The following is a 19,548-nucleotide window of genomic DNA, read 5'->3' on the forward strand; positions in this document are numbered from 1 at the left end:
TCCTGGCCTGTTGACAGTAATCTTTATCCTTCAAAGATGTTCTTTAATGTGTTTCTCAGCAGCAGAATGGAAAGCATATTATCATCCTCATATGATGATAATATTTCCGCATATAAATCAAAAATATTTCTTAATATTTATTCATGTAATTTTATCATCTATTTATAGACCTATAAGACTGTTCTCAAAGGAGTTTTTTGTTTCTAATGTATTTAAAACCTGCTTCTAATTAAGATATAGCTTGTAGATGACAGAGCTATGGGCATACAGTTAACTTTTAACAGTTTTAATTTGGATTTTGTCCCAACTAGTCTTTCCTTCCCCTGACCTCCAGTTTCAGGAAACTGATTCTGCTTGACTACTCTGTCTGTGTGTGTGTATGTTCTTGAAGCCTCAACGTAATCACTGGAATAAAGAAAATGTTGTCATTTTACTGGTTGCAAACCATAGTCTCTTAGTTTCTGAATGAAATCAGATAGTAATCATTTATGCCTAAGCACTCACTGACTTTTAGCAATGTCATTTAAATGCAATTATCCATTGTAGTGAATTGCAAAATAGTTATGTCAGATAATGAGTATTTTCTAACACAAAAGGCATTACAATTATTAAACTGTAATAATTTACTGTTGTCACTGTGAAGCATTCAGCATATGTTCCCTAAATCAAAATCTTTATAAAGTGGATCATGTACTTTTTCCGTAAATGCCTTCTGGCTTCTAGACAGTCATAAAAAGCAGCATCAGACAAAACAGGTGGTAAGCTAAGGGTTAGGAAATGCAGGTTTTGCTCCTCATTGTGCCATTGACTTGCTATCAGAAAAATATCTGTCTTTTTACAAGAAACTCTGGAGTGAATCAATGGAGTATACCAGTTGAATGTCCTTGAATTAATCTCCTGCAGAGATTCTTTCCCGTCTGTTTGCTGTCTTTGATTTTTTTTTCATTGCAGTGCCAAAACATGAAGATGAGGACAACTGCAGCAGTGCAGTTGGATTTCTGTGAAATTGCCTCCTTTGGGGAGGGTTTTACATTTTCATTTCTCTGTGCAGTAAAACCCTGATGTGTTTAAGCGATGGACCTGCTTGAGGAAATAGTAATTTCAATTTCGACTGTCATTATTTTAATGACCTTTTGGTATTCACGTACTTGTACAACCCTGGCTTGTTCTTTCTCCTCAGCATGTTTTGTTCTGTTGTGTATTACCATCGTTACTGTAATGCCCCTGGTATTAGATTGAAAGGACAATCTGTTTGCAGAAATCTCTTTTTCCCCCTACCATTTAGAAATGAATGTTGACTGGGCAATGCTTAAATATTCTGTTTTGTTGGGAGCTGTAGTCAGTTGCAGTTGTACTATTTGAAGTGCAGAGGTGGATGCAATTAATACACCTAGTGTGTGAGACATTAGGCCACCAAATGAGTTTAGGCTTCTGTTACTTCCTATCTTGACGGTTGTGATGAATAGCTAGCATTGTGTGTTGAAGCTCTGACTAATTGTTATGACCACATACAAAGTCCCAACTGACTTTCCTTCTTGATTGTATGGGCGTGTTTTCCAAATTGATTTCTTCTGTATCTTCAGAATCTGCTTGACGATGTGGAAGAATTTCATGAGCGTGCTCAGGAAGCTATGATGGATGAGATCCCAGACTCTTCCAAGCTGCAGGAGTTGATAGACATGGGCTCTGGCCTTTATGTAGAACTTCCTGAACTGCCAAGGCTGAAGCAAGAACTGCAGCAGGCACGGTGGCTGGATGAGGTGAGGTCCACCCTCTTGGACCCTCAGAGGGTCACCCTGGATGTGATGAAGAAGCTGATAGACTCGGGTGTGGGCTTGGCACCGCACCATGCTGTAGAGAAAGCCATGGCTGAACTGCAGGAGCTGCTGACAGTCTCGGAGAGGTGGGAGGAGAAAGCCAAGGTCTGCCTGCAGGCCAGGTGAGTGTTGCTTTACAAACTGTCCTTAGAGGGTACACATTTCTGGGATTCTCAGCCTCTCTTGAGGAGTGTGGTAAAAAGTAGGAGCTTTGAAGCTGTAGTGTGGTTGGTTTGTTTTTTTTTTTTTACCTCCCAGCAGTTTGGTTGCTCAAGATTTGGATTTGAGGTTGATTCCCTGTCACATTGCACAGTGGCAGGAGGGCTGAGTGTTGCTACTGTCTTTGCTGTTCATCCCCTTTTACAGAAAACACAGAGTGTGCTACACAAGACAGCTTCCTTCATGTTAAAGGAGTTCTCATGCTGTGTCCTTTTGAACTTGATGGTGCAAAGTCCATCAGCTTTCTCGTCTCTCCTGTTCTTTAGTAGCCAGTAGCACCCTCCAATAATAGAGCCATAGCATCCTACATTGCAATGTAGCGATGAATTTGCATCACCAGCCTGTCAAATTTATGGCTTTAGTTGACTGGCATTTTGAGAGAAGGCTGGAATTGGGTTTTTCTTACTCTAGACCACGCCAAAGTGTGATGGCTCTGGAGGGCATCGTGAATGAAGCAAAGAACATCCCTGCTTACCTGCCCAATGTGCTGGCACTGAAAGAAGCCCTGCAGCGGGCTAGAGACTGGACAGCCAAAGTGGAGGCCATTCAGGTAGGGGGTTACAGCAGGGACTGGAATCTTCTGCTTACATCCCTTTATTTAGATACGTTCTTTATTCCTAGCTTGTCTACCCACAAAGGTGACCTAAAGCGAAGCCTTGTTGTAGCTGTTAAATGTGCTTAGCATAGTTCATGTGCTCAAATTTCTTTTCCCTCTTGTGGTGCCGTTTCCCCATTGGCTATCCAATTTCTATTTCCTTTCTTTTTACACATTTCATGGGGATGTAAAAGCAGGCAAATTCATTATGATACAAATGTAATTCTCAAAGGGTTTTTTGTATTAAAACTGTTCTGCATACTGTCACTGGAAATACTTAACTGCAGCAGATGTTCTGCTCACAGGTCTTCAGTTTCGGAGCTGGCTACGGGAATGGGGTTTTGTTTGGTTTTTTTCCTCCCCCAAGTGGTGTAAGATTTAATGTCACTGATAGCTGAAATTTTCTATCCCAGATGAAGTGGTGACATTGCCAGTTCAGTAGCCTCTCCTTCTGTTGGTCTACCCACATAACTTGATCCAAAAGGGACATGGCTTCTGTGATATTGCAAGGTGTTGATCTCTGGAGTGCAACTGCTATTCTTATATCAGGTATTTGTTGGGAAATGAAGTGAGAATCCCAACTGATTTTATATCAGCCCCTCTACAACTCTCAGATACGGTAGCTTGCTGCTAAGCAGACAGCATTTAAGACAACCATTTAGAAATGGAGTGTTGTCTTACTCCCTAAGCCAGCTGGCTATGTCAGTAGTGACTGTTAAAAACTGGACAAGAGAGGTTTTTTTAAGTCTTAGTAAGATTGGAACCTTGTCCTCCTTTCCTTTCCTATGGAACTCTGTTTTAGTCAGTGATAAGATAGTGTATGGCTTGAAATCAAGCTGGCCACCGATAAAATGGTGGAATCGTTGGCTTAGAAAAATTCCTTTTACCCCAGAATGGGAGCAATTATGCCTACCTGGAGCAGCTGGAGAGTTTATCTGCCAAAGGCCGCCCAATCCCAGTGCGTCTGGATGCCCTGCCACAGCTGGAGTCACAGGTAGCTGCAGCACGGGCCTGGAGAGAGCGCACAGGAAGGACCTTCCTGAAAAAGAACTCAAGCTACAGTCTGTTACAGGTGAGCAACAAACGCTTCTGTGTCAGCCTTCAGAAACTCATCTTGATGGCACTCTGCTGTCTGGAGGGAGCAACTGGTTCAGTTACAGTAGATTACAGCTCCTTTTGATAATAGAATCCAATAAAAAACTTCAGCTCTTCTGGGCAGAAAAGAAGGCAAAAAGTCCATGTTTGGTTAGTCTTGCTTTGTATTCAGACAACCTCAACTGTTACTCTTGAAGAAGTCAATTTAAACTCTCATTTTGAGGAGGGAAAGAAAAGAATTGCCTGTTTTATCTAAGTGTAGAAATGTAGGCCTGAAATCAACATAGAAGCTGTCTTTAATTGATGAATGTTTACCTTGTTCCACTGTTTAAATTCTAAGAGAACAGATTAGATCATTTTTCTTACAGTTAAACAGCTTATAAAAGAAGTCAGCTACTGTTTATTTCACTTCAATGAATGTAGTCATTGTCTTTGTTTTAAAGAAAAAAAAAATCATTCATGTGTTTGAAGATTTATCATACCTACTTGACAGGCTTCCCTTTTCTAGGGAAAACAATTCCAGTTCTTTCAACACTTTCCTGTAGACTTTATTTTTCATACTCTTACCTTGTTGCTTTTCTCTGCAATTTGTCATCACTTCTAGTGTGATAACCCAAACCAGAGAGAATTCTCTCACTATGGCTTCCTTAGTGCTATGGGAAGTGCAATAATTACATCTCAAAGGGAAATACTGCTGTTTAATGTTTCCCAATGGGATCTGCCTCTACTGCAACATCATCACACTGATTTTTGTTCAGTTTATGAGGCATTCTAAGTGTAGACTTTTTTTCACTATATTTTTTTATCAAACTGGTTATTTAATTTGTTCTGGTTTTGCCTTTGACTCTTTTCCTAAATGTATCAAGTTGAACTTCCCCAGTTTGCTAGGTATTATATTTAGATATGCTTTTCAAATAATCAGGGTTACTTAAAATGTAATTCTTTTTCTTAAAACGGCCTTTCAGCCTCTCATTTTTGCCATTAAGAAGCCTATACCATTATTTTTCAGTTTTGTTTTAGCCACCTAGTTGCTGATATAAATAGGAAATTATGGCAGATCTTGAAGATTTGCAATTGATGAAGGCACTTGAAGTGAACCCTAAACTACTGATATGTAATTCAGTTAGCTACGTGTATGATAGCTTAATCTGATTAAACTTTGTAATTTAATCATGAAGATACAGTGGCTTTCCAGTCTATCTGCAACATTACAATGGTACTGATGACATTCAAATCCCATACATATGAGTATCCTTTTCTGTTTTTTTCCTCTTCCTAGCATTAATTGTCAGATGTCAAAGGTGTTAGATTGCTGAATAGGATTTTTTCCTCTCTCATGACTCTGTTGCAATTCATTCATTAGATCCTCAGATATGTCCCTGAAATTGTAACAGAGATTAGAACTTTTTTCTGTTCTTGGCATCCTTGCCTCTGACAGTGTATGTTTCCTTGGTGGTTACAGGTTCTGAGCCCTCGGACTGATATTGGTGTTTATGGGAGCAGTAAGAATAGGAGGAAGAGGGCAAAGGAGTTGATGGAGAAGGAAAAGGAGAAAGATCTTGACTTGGAATCCCTTAGTGAACTGGAGGATGGGCTGGAGGAGGCCAGGGACACTGCAGCTGTGGTAAGGAGCAATGAAAGGTAGTGTCTCCTGATACATGGGTTTAATTTTTCTGTGATCTGTGTAGAAATCTTGTGGAAGAACTGATAAATGAATCTCACAAACAAATACCTCATACTATGATGTTTGACACAAGAATATAGTTCAGGCTTAATTGTAGAAGAGGTAGAGGGAAGCACAGTTCAAAATATAAGTGCTGGTATGTAATATATATTGGCCTGTGTGTAAGAAATGCTCTTGGATTATATATAATATATATATATATATATATAAAAAAATATGTAGTTAGTCATTTACTATTCTCAACATTTATTAAAATCCTATCAAAATAATGTGAAATGATGCATGACTTCAATCTTAAACAGTACCAAGATATATCTGACTAGGTAGATTTGAGGGTAGCATGTAAATGCTTGATCATAGAAACTGGCCGGGGGTAAATGTTATGTTTGATTCCTCGGTGTTGGGAGGGTGTTGATGAAGATATCAGAATAATTTGTTGTCTTCTAACTGCCTTTTTTCCATGAACAAAGAAAAGATATGCAGACTCATTAACACGGCATATATACAGTTTATTTTACCTTTGTTTTGTCATAGTTGAATGGGCACACTGAGGAAATAAAAGTTGCTTCAGGAGCTATGCGGTCACTCAAATTCTCCTTGTGCTGTGTCAGTACTGCAACAGTGCTGAGCTGCATTGTCTTGATAGATGAATGGCTGGAACTGAGTCTGACTTCTTTCCTGAAGTCAAATCCTGTTCTTGTGGTGGCGTTATGACAGATTTAATCATGAACTTAAGAAACTTTGTAGATACAGAGAAGATTATGTAAAGCTCACATAGAATCTCTGTTAGAAGAACTCAGGAGTAATGAGTAGGTGAGGAGGAGGTATTGTAGCTAAAGCTTTAACTAGATCACACAATTCCTTAATTTTGAGCTAGTTTAACTAGGAAGATCCCTTGACATCGGGTTCTTTTTTTTCCTCCTTATGTTGCTGATAAAGTGCAATCTATCTTAGCTATGAAAGTCATGAACTGTTTTTTGTCTTTGCCGGCTAGGTGGCTGTGTTCAAGGAGCGGGAACAGAAGGAGATTGAAGCCATGCATGCTCTCAGGGAAGCTAACCTGGCCAAGATGACTATGGTGGATCGGATCGAAGAAGTCAAATTCTGTATCTGTCGCAAAACAGCCAGTGGATTCATGCTCCAGTGTGAGCTGTGCAAAGACTGGTTTCATAGCAGCTGCGTGCCCCTTCCCAAAACAAGTGCTCAGAAGAAGGGCTCTAGTTGGCAGGCCAAAGAAGTGAAGTTTCTGTGTCCACTTTGCATGAGATCTCGAAGGCCACGGCTTGAGACAATCCTGTCTCTGCTGGTGTCCCTGCAGAAACTGCCGGTTCGGCTGCCAGAAGGAGAGGCGTTGCAGTGCCTGACAGAACGTGCCATGAGTTGGCAGGACCGAGCGCGCCAGGCTTTGGCCACTGATGAATTGTCCTCTGCTTTGGCTAAGCTTTCTGTGCTTAGCCAGCGAATGGTGGAGCAGGCAGCACGGGAGAAAACAGAGAAGATAATCAGTGCGGAGCTACAGAAAGCAGCAGCTAACCCAGATCTACAGGTAGGGATGTGCTTCTCCTTCAGCCTGTCAAAGTGTCTTATCTTTTATGGAGAAGCTTTGTGGGGAGGGGAGGGCAGGTAAAGACTGAGAATTACTTACTTACTTCACTGGTCCTCAGGCGATTGCCGGCTTCAGTCAGTGACAGGCTGCTCTGGGGACAGGCCTGTTACTTTGTACTCACTGTCAACAGCAACTGTTGAAGTTGCTGGGAAGAAACTTGGATTTAGATGTAACAGCGGACTAGGTGCCTGAAGATATGTAAAGCAGTGGCTACTTTGGTGTCCAAACTCCACTTTTCTCATGATAGAATTGAAGGTCTCAGTGTTCATCATTTCTCATGGCATTTGGTGTCTTGTTAGTAAATTTCAGTGAGGACTATGTACAAACAGTGGTACTTTTATGGGTGACCTCTTCATCTTGAGATTGAGACCACTAATCATGTGATGTTGAGATGAAGACGTTTGTACAACCACAGGCTATAATTTGTCACTAAATGGCAGCATCTAGATCTTTCTAGTCACCATTATTCACAATCATGGATATAACATGTAATGCAACCTTTTCCGTGGATGTTTTCCCAGGTAGTTCTCAGGCCAAAAGAACCGTTGTTTTCGTTGTCAGTATTCAGCCTTTTTTAATAGATTTTCCTGGAAATTCTATTGTTTTTATTCCCTTATTCTGTTTTTCTTTTAGGGACACTTGACTAGTTTCCAGCAGTCAGCCTTTAACAGAGTGATAGGGAGTGTGTCCTCATCCCCACGGCAGACGTTGGATTATGATGACGAAGAGACAGACTCCGATGAAGACATCAGGGAGACCTATGGCTATGACATAAAGGTAAATCCTATGGTGTGGCTTGTCTACATGGCATTACTCTAGAACACCTGTTTTTTATTACTTTATTTAAGAATATTTTTCATATCTCAAGCAGTCTCTGTACATTCTGTTGCAGAACAGGTACTTCTTAATTTTGTGTGAAGGTCTCAGCTCTGGACTGCTGGCAAGTTTAGCAGTGATTTTATTCAAAGTTTCCAAATGTCCTGTGATTGAGTTTCTGAAGGTGCTTTTTAGTGCTAGGGAAAAATATACACTTCTCAAGGGATTTGTATTTGTAATACCACAACGGATGAATGTTGTCTTTATGACCCATTCAGAGATACCGTTAATCATAAATATGAGTTAAGTATCTGTGTGGAGAGTTCTTCAACATTTTTTCCTACTAGAAAAAAATTAGTCTTTGAAAACTGCATGCCCTGTAAGAAGTTTAATGGTGCCAGAGCTTCTTTCACATTTCCATGCCTTTCTCTTCATAGAAGTATGAGGAAGGAATGCTTGTTCACTTTTGAGTGTGTGAAAATAATCAGAACTAGATACCTGGATGGTGTTGTAAAATTATTCATAGAATCATAGAACAGTAGGGGTTGGAAGGGACATTTAGAGATCATCTAGTCCAACCCCCCTGCAGAAGCAGGTTCACCTAGATCACGTCACATAGGAACATGTCCAAGTGGGTTTTGAAGACCTCCAAGGAAGGAGCCTCCACAACCCCTCTGGGCAGCCTGTGCCACTGCTCCCTCACCCTCACAGTGAAATGGTTTTTTCTTATGTTTAAGTGGAACTTTTTGTGTTCCAGCTTCATCCCATTACCCCTTGTCCTGTTGCTAGCTACTATAGAAAAGAGGGATGTCCCAACCTCCTGACACTCACCCCTTAGATATTTATAAATGTTAATAAGATCACCCCTCAATCTCCTCTTCTCCAGACTAAACAGCCCCAGTTCCCACAGCCTTTCCTCGTATGAAAGATGTTCCATTCCTCTGATCATCTTGGTGGCCCTGCACTGGACTCTCTCCAGCAGTTCCCTGTCCCTCTTGAGCTGGGGAGCCCAGAACTGGACACAGGACTCCAGATGAGGCCTCACCAGGGCATAGTAGAGGGGGGGAAGAACCTCCCTTGACCTGCAGACCACAGTCTTCTTGATGCATTCCAGGATGCCTTTGGCCTTCTTGGCCACGAGGGCACATTGCTGACTCATGTTCAGTTTATTATCAATCAGGACTCCCAGGTCTCTCTCTGCAGAGCTGCTCTCCAGCAGTTCGACCCCCAGACTGTACTGGTGCATGTGATTGTTCCTCCCCAGATTCAGGACTCTGCACTTGTCCTTGTTGAACCTCATGAGGTTCCTGTCTGCCCAACTCTCAAGCTGGTCGAGATCCCACTGAATGGCAGCACAGCCTTCTGGGGAATCAGACAGTCCTCCCAGTTTGGTGTCATCAAGGAACTTGCTTATTGTCTGAATTCACTTTAGAAATTTTAACTGCAGTTGAATTTTAGAAATATTTTAATTGGAGAAGAGCTGTCACATAAAAAGGGCAATTGTAGAGATAATCAGTTGTTTTCATTGTGATGTATTTCACTTTGTCCTTTTGATTACATAGAGACAACAAAAGCAATGCCAGTGTGTCTTCTTCTGCAGCATTTTCTTTTTGCAATGTTGTTAACTTAAAAGATGCTAACTTAAAAGACAGTATGTTCGTGTAAATTCTTCTAAGGCAGATTTTCTGGTTTATAAAGGGACAGCAAATTTTCTGAGTGTGATTTCTTCATTCTCTTTATTTTTAGTGTTTTTTTTCTTAAGCAGCATTTATCTCACAGTCCCATTTGAAATGCCAACGAGAGTACATTGCAATTGAATGTTACAGCTTTTAATTAAGTTAGTTTTATATGTACATAAAAAAAAACATTTCCAAACTGTTCTTTGCATCAGGAGTCATAAGGCGTTTCTGAAAGATGTGGCATTTTCTGAGGCTGTGGTAAAACATATGTCAAGAAAGATGGCATATGTTTGTCAGTATCTGAGGGTTTTAATGGTTCTGTAACGATTTCAAAATCTGTTACTTAACCCTTTTGATCTGGATGTCCGTCACAATGTGTATTGTTAAAAACCTAGAGATAAAATCTTCCAAAGAAAAGCCATAGGGATCAGCGGTGTCATTTGTTAGTTCAGCTAACGTGCTTGCAGTGGAAGATAAATTTCTAGGCAATGAAATTCTCTGTGTCTAAACTAGAAGCTGCAAAGTTCAAAAGAAATAGCAAAGTTGCTCAGTTTCATTTTTTTAATGCTGTTGACTTTTAAGGGTGGGGATTTTTAAAATTTATGATCTGTAAATATTTTCCAGTGGAGTGAATGTGATAAAAGTATATAGGCTATGGTGCATCATGCATGAATTTGCTTTTACTAACTTCTCGTGGACCTTGGAGAAATAATCCTTGGATTCCCAAGGGTCTATAGATTGTATTTCCAAAACCACAGTCTCAGACTTCTCAATTACAGCAGTGGTTATGAAAATACATGTGAGAAGACCTGTTTGATTATATTGTTCTGCTTCTAATAAAAACATGATTATTTGCTAGTGATGATTCATTGTGATCGCAATATCTAGTCTTGTTTTAAGATTTATTCCAAGCAGCCAGACTGATTCAGTGGTCAAATATACTATAAAATTTCTTCATCTTTAATTGCCTTCATCTTTTTTCCAGTGTGTTTTTTTTCTCATTTCGTTGTGCTTGTGTTGCCTATGGCCACCAAGTGGTGATACCTTTTATTAATTTCCCTCTTGGCTGTGAATCTAGTATGATATGATAGTCTGAACAAGATACTGTACAAGATATAACCTTTACTGTGTAAGGAGAAATATCTGACTTTTTGGAATATATTTGTTTTACCTTTTCATCTGGGCAATTTAAACCTAAGTTTCCCACTTCTTGTTCTATACTGAAGTCATTAGCACTCCCTTTAAGAGTGTAACTGAAATCCAGAGAGAGATTACCGTTCTTAAACCCCCTTTTTATGTCACGAAATGACAGTGTCTGGGAGGTACAGTTTCCTGAGTTGGCCATTTTGGGATGCACACAGCTACTCCTCAGGTAAATATTGCCAATAACTGCTCTACAGTTTTTATTGCTTTCTGAAAGATTTCAGTCTTACGTGGCATGCTAAGTATGTTTAACCTGTTGGCCAATTTCATCCAAAATGTGATGCGTAGCTTAATTCTGGAAAGTGCTGTGGAAATCAACAGCTGATTGAGGAGATCATACTTATTCATTTCCCCTGAATAAGAAAGTGGCAAAGTTAGTGGTAGGGTATCTACTCGGATGGGCTTGTGCCTTCTCTGGATTTTCTACTCAATGTAATGTAAAGTCTAATAAAACTTCTCCTACTGCTGAGAGATTCCTAATCTCTTTTAACGGATCCACTTGCACCTGAAGGTGTGTATCCCGTTTCAGTGTGTGATGCATCTAAAAAGTCAAGCAGCCATCATACACAATGCATCAAGTTGAGCACAAGCCAGTGCCATCGTTATTCTCTTAATGGAAATATTCACAACAGTCTCAAGTATTACATCCCTCTTCCTTTCAGGATTTGGTCCTATCTTAAAGTGGTTCAAGGCTGCCATAAAACTTCTACTTCCAGGGCAACCTTTGATTGTGTGCCATTGTGTTGATATTGGTTGTTGTGCTGGAACACCCTGTTCTGTAATAATTTCTTTCTATAGTAACCATTATTTACTCAGTATATCCCTACTTTACCAAGGATGCCAGTCTTTATTGTCTTGCAGTCAAATTTTTCAAGAAAAATAAATTATGTGCTTCTGGAGGCCAATTTAAGGAACTGCTGAGTGAGGAAAATTGTTGAGTGTTTCTTATGCAGTAGCTATAAATCTATTCACCCATCTCTGTAGTTGCTTTGTTCAGCCACTATTTCAGTAGGGATGTACCTTGTACCTTCTGCACATGGTTTTGGTGTCTCTCTCTGGTGGGATGCTTTGAAGTGCAGAGTTTTAGGAACAGCAGACTGGTTGGTCTTAGAATAATTTGAAGCGTGTATTTTCTGGATCCAGATGTTGCATGTTTTCTGTGTGTCTTTTTCAGGACAATGCCAGCGTAAAATCTTCTAGCAGCTTGGAGCCCAATTTGTTTTGTGATGAGGAAATCCCCATTAAATCAGAGGAAGTGGTGACACACATGTGGACTGCTCCCTCATTCTGTGCTGAACATGCATACTCATCTGCTTCTAAAAGCTGCTCTCAAGGTATTTGCTTTTGTACACATTGAGATAAAATTGAATGGGGAGCTGGAATGAGGAGTCAGTAAGAATGGGAACTGCTCTATGAACTGTGCCTAGTTGTAGAGAATCTGTTGTTTGTAAGAAGGTATGGTAGAGTTACATTGCAATTAATTTCCTGATATCTGAGATACAAATCTATGTCGATGCTTACTCATTGGGAATGTCTTCCTACTTGGATTGTTACTGTAAAAAGGATGTAATTTCTTTTGGTTTTGATCTCTTCCTTTTATCCTTATATATGATTTGCCTCCTGTCTGAAAGGTTCTAACACTCCAAGGAAGCAGCCTCGGAAGAGTCCACTGGTACCTCGCAGTTTGGAACCCCCTGTCCTGGAGCTATCACCTGGAGCAAAAGCTCAGCTAGAAGATCTGATGATGGTAGGGGATCTACTAGAGGTATCACTGGATGAGACTCAGCACATCTGGCGAATTTTACAGGCTACTCATCCACCCTCAGAGGACAGGTTCCTTCATGTCATGGAGGTATGGAACTTGAAGAAATATTCTGGTATACAAAAAAAAGGATCTTGGGTAGTTGAGTGCTTGTGTGACATCTTTGGATTTCAACTTGGGAATAGTAGATTCCAGAAAAGAATAGAATAAGGGATCAAAAAAGTCAGTTCTTGCTCACTCATGCCATAGCACTGTCCTGCACAATTAACCATTTTTAGAAGAGTTTTCTTAGGCAGTTTCATATGCAGACCTTATTTTAGAAAATACAAGGTTAAGGAAGGAAACACTGTTCTTGATTATTCAAAACTGATCTGCAAGAGAACTACAAAAACATTTAGGAAGATGGGAAGTCTTCACTTAGCTTATATAACTTGGTGCTTGTATATTGCTGAACTTTGGAAGTTTCTGGGAAAGAACAGTTTGGGATTTTTTTAATAAAACATGGTTTGATAATGCAGGTAATATGATTCCTATTCTTCCTCAGAGTAGCACAGACACAGCAGGTTTTTTTTGTTAATAAACTGTGAGGAGGTACTGATCAGTGCTCAGCTGATAATGAGCGAGGCAGATTGATCTGCCAATTCTGAGATCTAGTCCAAATCATGTAGGCTCATCCATACAGTGGGCGAGCGGTATGTGCAAAGGAGGGCTCTGTGCTGCAAGAGGAGGTAAACTCTTGAAGAGCTGCACTGGAACCCCAGCCTTTATCATCTGTCAGCTGAAGCTGAGGGTCAGTTTGACCATGTGTAGTTATGGAGTATCTGATTGCTTTTTGGGTTACTGACCTGCACAGGGAGTATATTGAAGGTGGCTCTTTCTGGACTTTTTGGTAATGCACATAATATCAGCTGGAAGGTTACATGCTGTGAGCAGTGACTGAGTGCCATCCATCTTTGACAGAAAAGTCAAAGCGTTGCCAAAGAGCTGTCGGTTAGGGCAGTAGTATAAAGCGGACCCTGCCTCCAAGGAAATACTGCTTTACTGTGTTTTGACCCAAGTGCTTCACTTTGTAAGCTTAACGTTCTTTTCATGGAATGGCTTTGGCAGGGAGTTGATTGAAGAACAGTTTGAATTGCCAGCAAACAGCAATTTATAAATAGTATGGCAGACTGATATAATTAGTAGTTAAGCACAGATTATATTTTTTGAGGGATTGGGGGTAAGAGGGTGTGTCTGTGTTGACATTTTTTAGGTTAACGATTATGAATACTTGCTTGAACAAAATGAGTAATTTTCAATTGGATATCTTTCAGTGCCTGTTTACATGCAAAATAGGTAGACTTTTATAAAACTTTTCAGAGGATTTGGTTTTGGGTGGAGTAGTTATATTAAGTAATGTACAGTAAACGGACACTTTCTGGCTTATAGTATGTTTTTAATCTATTAATAATTGTTCAAGTTAAAGTATATAACTGGATTAACTGGAGTTGAATCAATCATGTTTCTACAAAGGAACTATACGTGTGAATCTTTTAGATATAAATAGGTCTCGTCACTTTGGGTGCTACCTGCAGTGACAGAGTTTGCCAATTTTAAGCCTTCACTTCTGATCTGAATCTGCTATTTAAGAGTTGTTAATGACGCCAGGACACTTACAGTGTGTGCCAGTTTGGAAGCCGTTCAAATAATGGGTGTTACTTTCTTCTCTTGCTTGAGCTGATGATACATTTTGAGAATTCACCAGTTGCTCTTAATCTCCAGAACAGCAACAGCTTTTTAAAAATAATTACAGGCAAGACTGACCTAGGATGAAAAATAAGCAAGAGCATGCAATAAATGATTAATCTTCTCAACTTTTATTAAAAAACAGTATGTGAAGGGAGTTGTAATTATCCCTTATTCTGCCACCTTACCCTTGCTGATTCACTTTTTCCACCAGACATTTTTGATTCATTGTACTTCAGTACACTCAGAATATTCTTCCTAGTATGGTGAAAATAAAGTTGAGCCCCTTTTTAAGGGAGTTTTGTTGAATAGGTTTCTTTGTACCATGACGAGGTAATGGTGGAGGTAAGTACATCTCTCAAACCACAGGTTTGCAATATATGGAAATTTGGCATTTGAAAACAAATCTCTTTTCGCCCTTTCTATAAAGGATGACAGCATGGATGAGAAACCACTGAAAATGAGAGGGAGAGACTCTTCTGAGAGGAAACGAAAACGAAAGCTGGAGAGAGCAGAGCAGTTCTTTGGAGATATGAAGCAAAAATCTAAAGAGCTGAAAAAACTGGAAAAACCCAAGAAGAAGAAGCTAAAACTCACCATGGATAAGACAAAGGAGCTGAACAAGCTGGCAAAGAAACTAGCTAAAGAAGAGGAGCGGAAGAAGAAGCGAGAGAAGGCAGTTGTCACAAAGGTGGAACTAGCAAAGGAGAGCACAGAGAAAAAAAGAGAGAAGAAAGTTCTAGATATTCCTTCTAAATATGATTGGTCTGGAGCGGAAGAGTCGGATGATGAGAATGCTGTGTGTGCTGCACAAAACTGTCAGAGGCCCTGCAAGGACAAAGTGAGTTTTGGCGTAGTTCTGTCACAGACAATTCCATGCAAAGTCAAAAACCCCAGTGAAATTTAATAATCAGGTTGAACAGCACAAGCAACAGAAGTAATATGATTAGAAATCAGAATTGGGTAGCACTTGGGTAGGTACATGGTTGTAGTGGGTAAAAGTATAGAACTTCCTTATTGACTTGAGTACTTTAAAACAGTAGAAGATGGAAAATTAGAATCTGGGAGCCAGTACTCTTGTCTTGGGAAGCTTAACCTCTTCAAGGTGTGTCACTTTTTGATGGCTATGCAGCATGTGTTGGCTGATTCATAGGATTAATTCTTTGACTCAACTGGAAATGTTCCTGACTTCTGGGTGTTTCTGAGCAGACGTGGGATGTGTGATATTCTTAGTTTACGTAAGTTTTCTATGTTTCTTGCATGCAGTCTGTGAACAATGCTGCTGCAGGCTGAGGGATCTACAAACTGCAGTACTTTACTTTTGTTTTAGATAAGTCATAGAATCATAGAATGGTAGGGGTTGGAAGGGACCTTTGGAGATCATCTAGTCCAACCCCCCTGCAGAAGCAGGTTCACCTAGACCAGGTTGCATAGGAACGTGTCCAGACAGGTCTTGAAGACCTCCAAGGAAGGAGACTCCACACTCTCCCTGGGCAGCCTGTGCCAGGGCTCCCTCACAATGAAATAGTTTTTTCTTACATTTAAATGGAACTTTCTGTGTTCCAGCTTCATCCCATTACCCCTTGTCCTATTGCTAGATACCATCAAAAAAAGGATGCCCCAACCTCTTGACACCCACCATTTAGGTATTTGTATTAATAAGTAATCAGTGATTTTTGGACCTGACTGGATTGTTGGAAAAGAAACCTTATCTGCCTCTTGCCATGGTATTGCCAGTCCTGATTGTCAACTTTTAACACAGACTAATTGATGATCAGAAAAATGGGGGCGTTTGGGTTTTTTCCTACTTTTTTAGAATGAAAAACGGCTCCTAATAATAACTGTTTAATTAAATTCACACTATACTGCACTGGCTTTGCCCATGAGAGAGTAGGAGCAACCATAAATACCAAGAACTTTTTTCTTGTTTTGCAAAATTAAAACATGGAATTTAAGTGTTCATTTGAACACTTCAAAGGACCAGTTAAAAGACCAGTTCTGAAGTCTTAAACATAGGCCAAGGTTAGAAATTGTGCTCAGTTGCTCAAAAGGATGATACGATTGTTGTACCCACTGTTCTTTTACAGAAAATGAGATTGCAAGAGGAAAGGGAGTGCTTTAAAGTTCATATTATTAAAAAATGCTCTACTAAATTTGTCAAACTTTCATAAATGAAACAGTAAAATTCCTGATAGTACGATCCAAGTTTTTAATGGATTAGGCATGTTGCCATAAGGTTGGATGTGTTTTTGTGCATTCATCAGGGGAACACCGTACAAGTCAAAAGTGGCAGAAGCTGGAACATAATGACTGAAGGTGCAGCTGTTAGTGTCCATTATTAGTCACTTCAAAAAGTTTTTCAGGAGTAGTTTTCCTCCAAACTGAACTAAAATTTTGAGCTGATAAAGCTCCTTTGTTTTAGATAGGTTGCCACTACTGTTCTTTTTCTAATATATTTTCATTGTCATGGTCCCCTGTAAGGTGGAAGCAGAACTACAGCAGTAGCAATTTTTTATAGCTGTACCAGTACAGCCCATTAAAGTTAAGAACCTGTGCTCCTTATCTTTGTTTCTGCCCACTGACTCAAATTAACATATAATTTTACTCAAGCAACTACTGAAATCTAATAATTCATCCTTTTTTTTCGCCTTCCTAAGTCTTAATTTACCTTTTATGTCTTTTCCTAATTGTTGTATAGCAAGTTCAGCGAACAGTTTGAGGTATTTTAGCTTATGTGTTCTGACACTTGGGAGTTACAGTTTGTGTGCATGTTTTTGTCATTCAGTGGCCAGCTGTGTACCCAATATGTAGCAGGCAGAAAAGTATTAAAGCTGTTAATATCACATTACGTAGCTTTTTTCTTTTTAGCCAAAAGCAATAATCGAGTCTTTTTGCTTCCTGTAATTTGATTTTAGTCACAAAAGCTACCATTTGATAATGCAGTCTAAGGGGACATGTGTATATATAATTTAGGGTGTGTATTTTTAACCCCTTACCTATGCTGAAGTAACTGTCCCTGAGCATGCTCCTGTTTTAAATGTGTTTTAGCATACCTGTCTTTCATTTGAGGAGAGCCGAGTGTCGTCTTCCTCAACAATAACAGCATGTGTTTGCAGTGTTGTGGTCTAAGGATGGAAGAGGGGCAAAGTTTGTTGGAAAAAGGTTATTTTTGTTTTAATTACACTGAAACAGCTTGTTAAAGCAAGCTCTGTAGGGCATTAATTTGTGGCCAAAAGCTTTTGTATTCTAGGTGTATCAAGTAGGTTTAATAGAAGGTGTTTCCTTTATAGAAACTCTGCCTATCTGTCTTTCCTTATAACATACTATGTGTTGCTGATCTGCTCTCTTTCAGGTAGACTGGGTGCAGTGTGACGGTGGCTGCGATGAGTGGTTTCATCAAGTTTGTGTTGGTGTCTCTCCAGAAATGGCTGAGAATGAGGATTACATCTGTATAAACTGTGCAAAGAAGTCAATGCAGGGACCAAGTAGCCCTGCTCACGTGCCACCTCCTCCTTTCTTATTGAGCTACAAACTACCAATGGAAGATCTTAAGGAGACAAGTTAGCAACTGCTCGATGCTTGGAACTTGTTGGGAAATGGACCACTGAAGACCTACAGAAAGAGAGGGTTTGAAGCTAATGTATCCACTGAGCTTCACTTCCAAGGATGTACAGACCTGCAGCAGAGTTGGTCCCTTCCTTATAGCTGGCTTCCTTTATACAATGGGGACGTCAAGGCACAGTGGTACCGACTCATCTATGCAGACACCACCTGATTAGGAGCTCCAGCCGGTGTTTATTGACTTTAGTATTTCCACCTTTGAGTGTGGCTGTTGCTCTTGGAGACTGGGTGAACCCGAGGCTGTTAGATTAGACACTTCAGGGTGTTAAAAGTACCTGTTGGCAGTGGAGCTGGCCTGGAATTGGTGGGCTCAGCCTGGAGCTTTTGGGCCTACCAAGTTACCCGAAGGAGGTGACTTTGGAAGTGATCTTTTGCCTCCCCATGCCAATGCAGTGAGTAGGGCAATGTCTTGGGAGAGTTTGGTTGCCTCCATATCCAGGCAGCTTACATAACACTATGAGGGTGGGAGCAAGCGGATGAATTTCTTTTTTAATTTCTCTTTTGTAGCTGAAGGGCAGAGGAGTGATCTCAGAAATCAGCAAAGGTTCTGTTTACCAAAAAAAGAAACCCAACTCTACTCCACTAGGCAACATTTTTTCCTTAGTGGGGAACAGCTGTTCTTCCTATCATGAGGAGGGCCAGAAAGCATTGATAATGTCTATCTAGACCAGAGCTTGGGAAGAGCAGAATGCTTCCCTTTCCACAGGGATGCCCTCTCCTGTTCTAGGCTTTGCATAGGGTTCTGCACTCCTGCACGTTAAAGTTGTCTCACACAGGATGGAGCTGGCAAGGAGGTACAGCACCCAGGGCACCGGCTTCTGTGATCTGTACCCAGGGATGGGAAGGAAAGAAGACAGCCCACTTACCTCAGAGGTTACACTGACATGTGCTTCTGTGAAAAGTTTCACTCACAACTATTTCCAGTATCACCAGGCTACAGGCATGGCCTCAAGCGATACCAGCAAGCAGTCTGCAGATCCCCCTCCCTGCTGGCTTTGCTGGATGTGTACCAGTGTACAATCAGCAACAGTCCTTGTTTGAAGTTGCCTCTGGCTTTGCCAGAGGACCAGAGGGCTTGGGGTCATTCTGGGTGACAGTTGTTTTAGTAAATCCATTTTTAAAGAAGGACTTGTTTTTACTTTTTTCTAAATGTCTCAGACTACTGACTTGTTCTATAAATAGATTATTTTTCTTTGATTTTTTTATACTTACCACTGTTAACCAGCAGCACAGACATAGGTTCACAAAGCAAAAACCTGCCCGTGGGCTTGGGTTTTTTTACTCCATTCCTTCCTTGTAGTACAAGGAATTAGCAGTTACCTTCCCCATTCTAGCTTGACCAGCTGCCTGTGTTTAAATAGGTAAATACATTTCATGTGCTACCTTTGTGTTTGGGTTTGTTCCTATTAGTGGGGCATCTGGGCCTTAACGACTCCAGGGGGTGCTGGCTTTGTGTATGTGAATGTCTGAAGCCAGCCACTGGGCTGTCTTGTCCCCTTCTCCACTCGCTCCCTATTGTGTTTCCATTCTTCAGCAGTTCTAGGAGTGTTGTAAGTAGTGTCCAGTCTTACTAGGAGCTGGATTGGGATTTAAAGAAATATTGACAAAAACAACAGTGTTCTGTCTTGACTGTTCTGTGTCCCTTATCTTGTTCTCTAATACATGGAAGTTTATTTCTCTGGCAGAATTACTCATCCAAAACAAAAAAAAAATCAGCTCAGGCAGA

General features: G+C 40.4%; 1 protein-coding gene across 2 annotated transcripts in view; it reads left to right on the top strand.

The window, feature by feature from the left end:
• Positions 1–18,947, top strand: part of KDM5A (lysine demethylase 5A) — a 50,282-nt gene extending 31,335 nt beyond the window's left edge. For both annotated transcript variants that reach the window (XM_062010168.1, XM_062010177.1), the window contains exons 19-28: positions 1,584–1,939; positions 2,448–2,586; positions 3,524–3,703; positions 5,189–5,350; positions 6,405–6,956; positions 7,650–7,793; positions 11,889–12,048; positions 12,346–12,566; positions 14,632–15,042; positions 17,554–18,947. In XM_062010168.1, the coding sequence (XP_061866152.1) occupies positions 1,584–1,939; positions 2,448–2,586; positions 3,524–3,703; positions 5,189–5,350; positions 6,405–6,956; positions 7,650–7,793; positions 11,889–12,048; positions 12,346–12,566; positions 14,632–15,042; positions 17,554–17,766 (2,538 nt within the window). In that variant the 3' untranslated portion in view covers positions 17,767–18,947. The remainder of the gene's footprint in view (positions 1–1,583; positions 1,940–2,447; positions 2,587–3,523; positions 3,704–5,188; positions 5,351–6,404; positions 6,957–7,649; positions 7,794–11,888; positions 12,049–12,345; positions 12,567–14,631; positions 15,043–17,553) is intronic.
• The last annotated feature ends 601 nt before the right edge of the window (positions 18,948–19,548 follow it).

This window comes from Colius striatus, chromosome 1 (genome assembly GCF_028858725.1).
Source record: "Colius striatus isolate bColStr4 chromosome 1, bColStr4.1.hap1, whole genome shotgun sequence".
Lineage (NCBI taxonomy): Eukaryota > Metazoa > Chordata > Aves > Coliiformes > Coliidae > Colius > Colius striatus.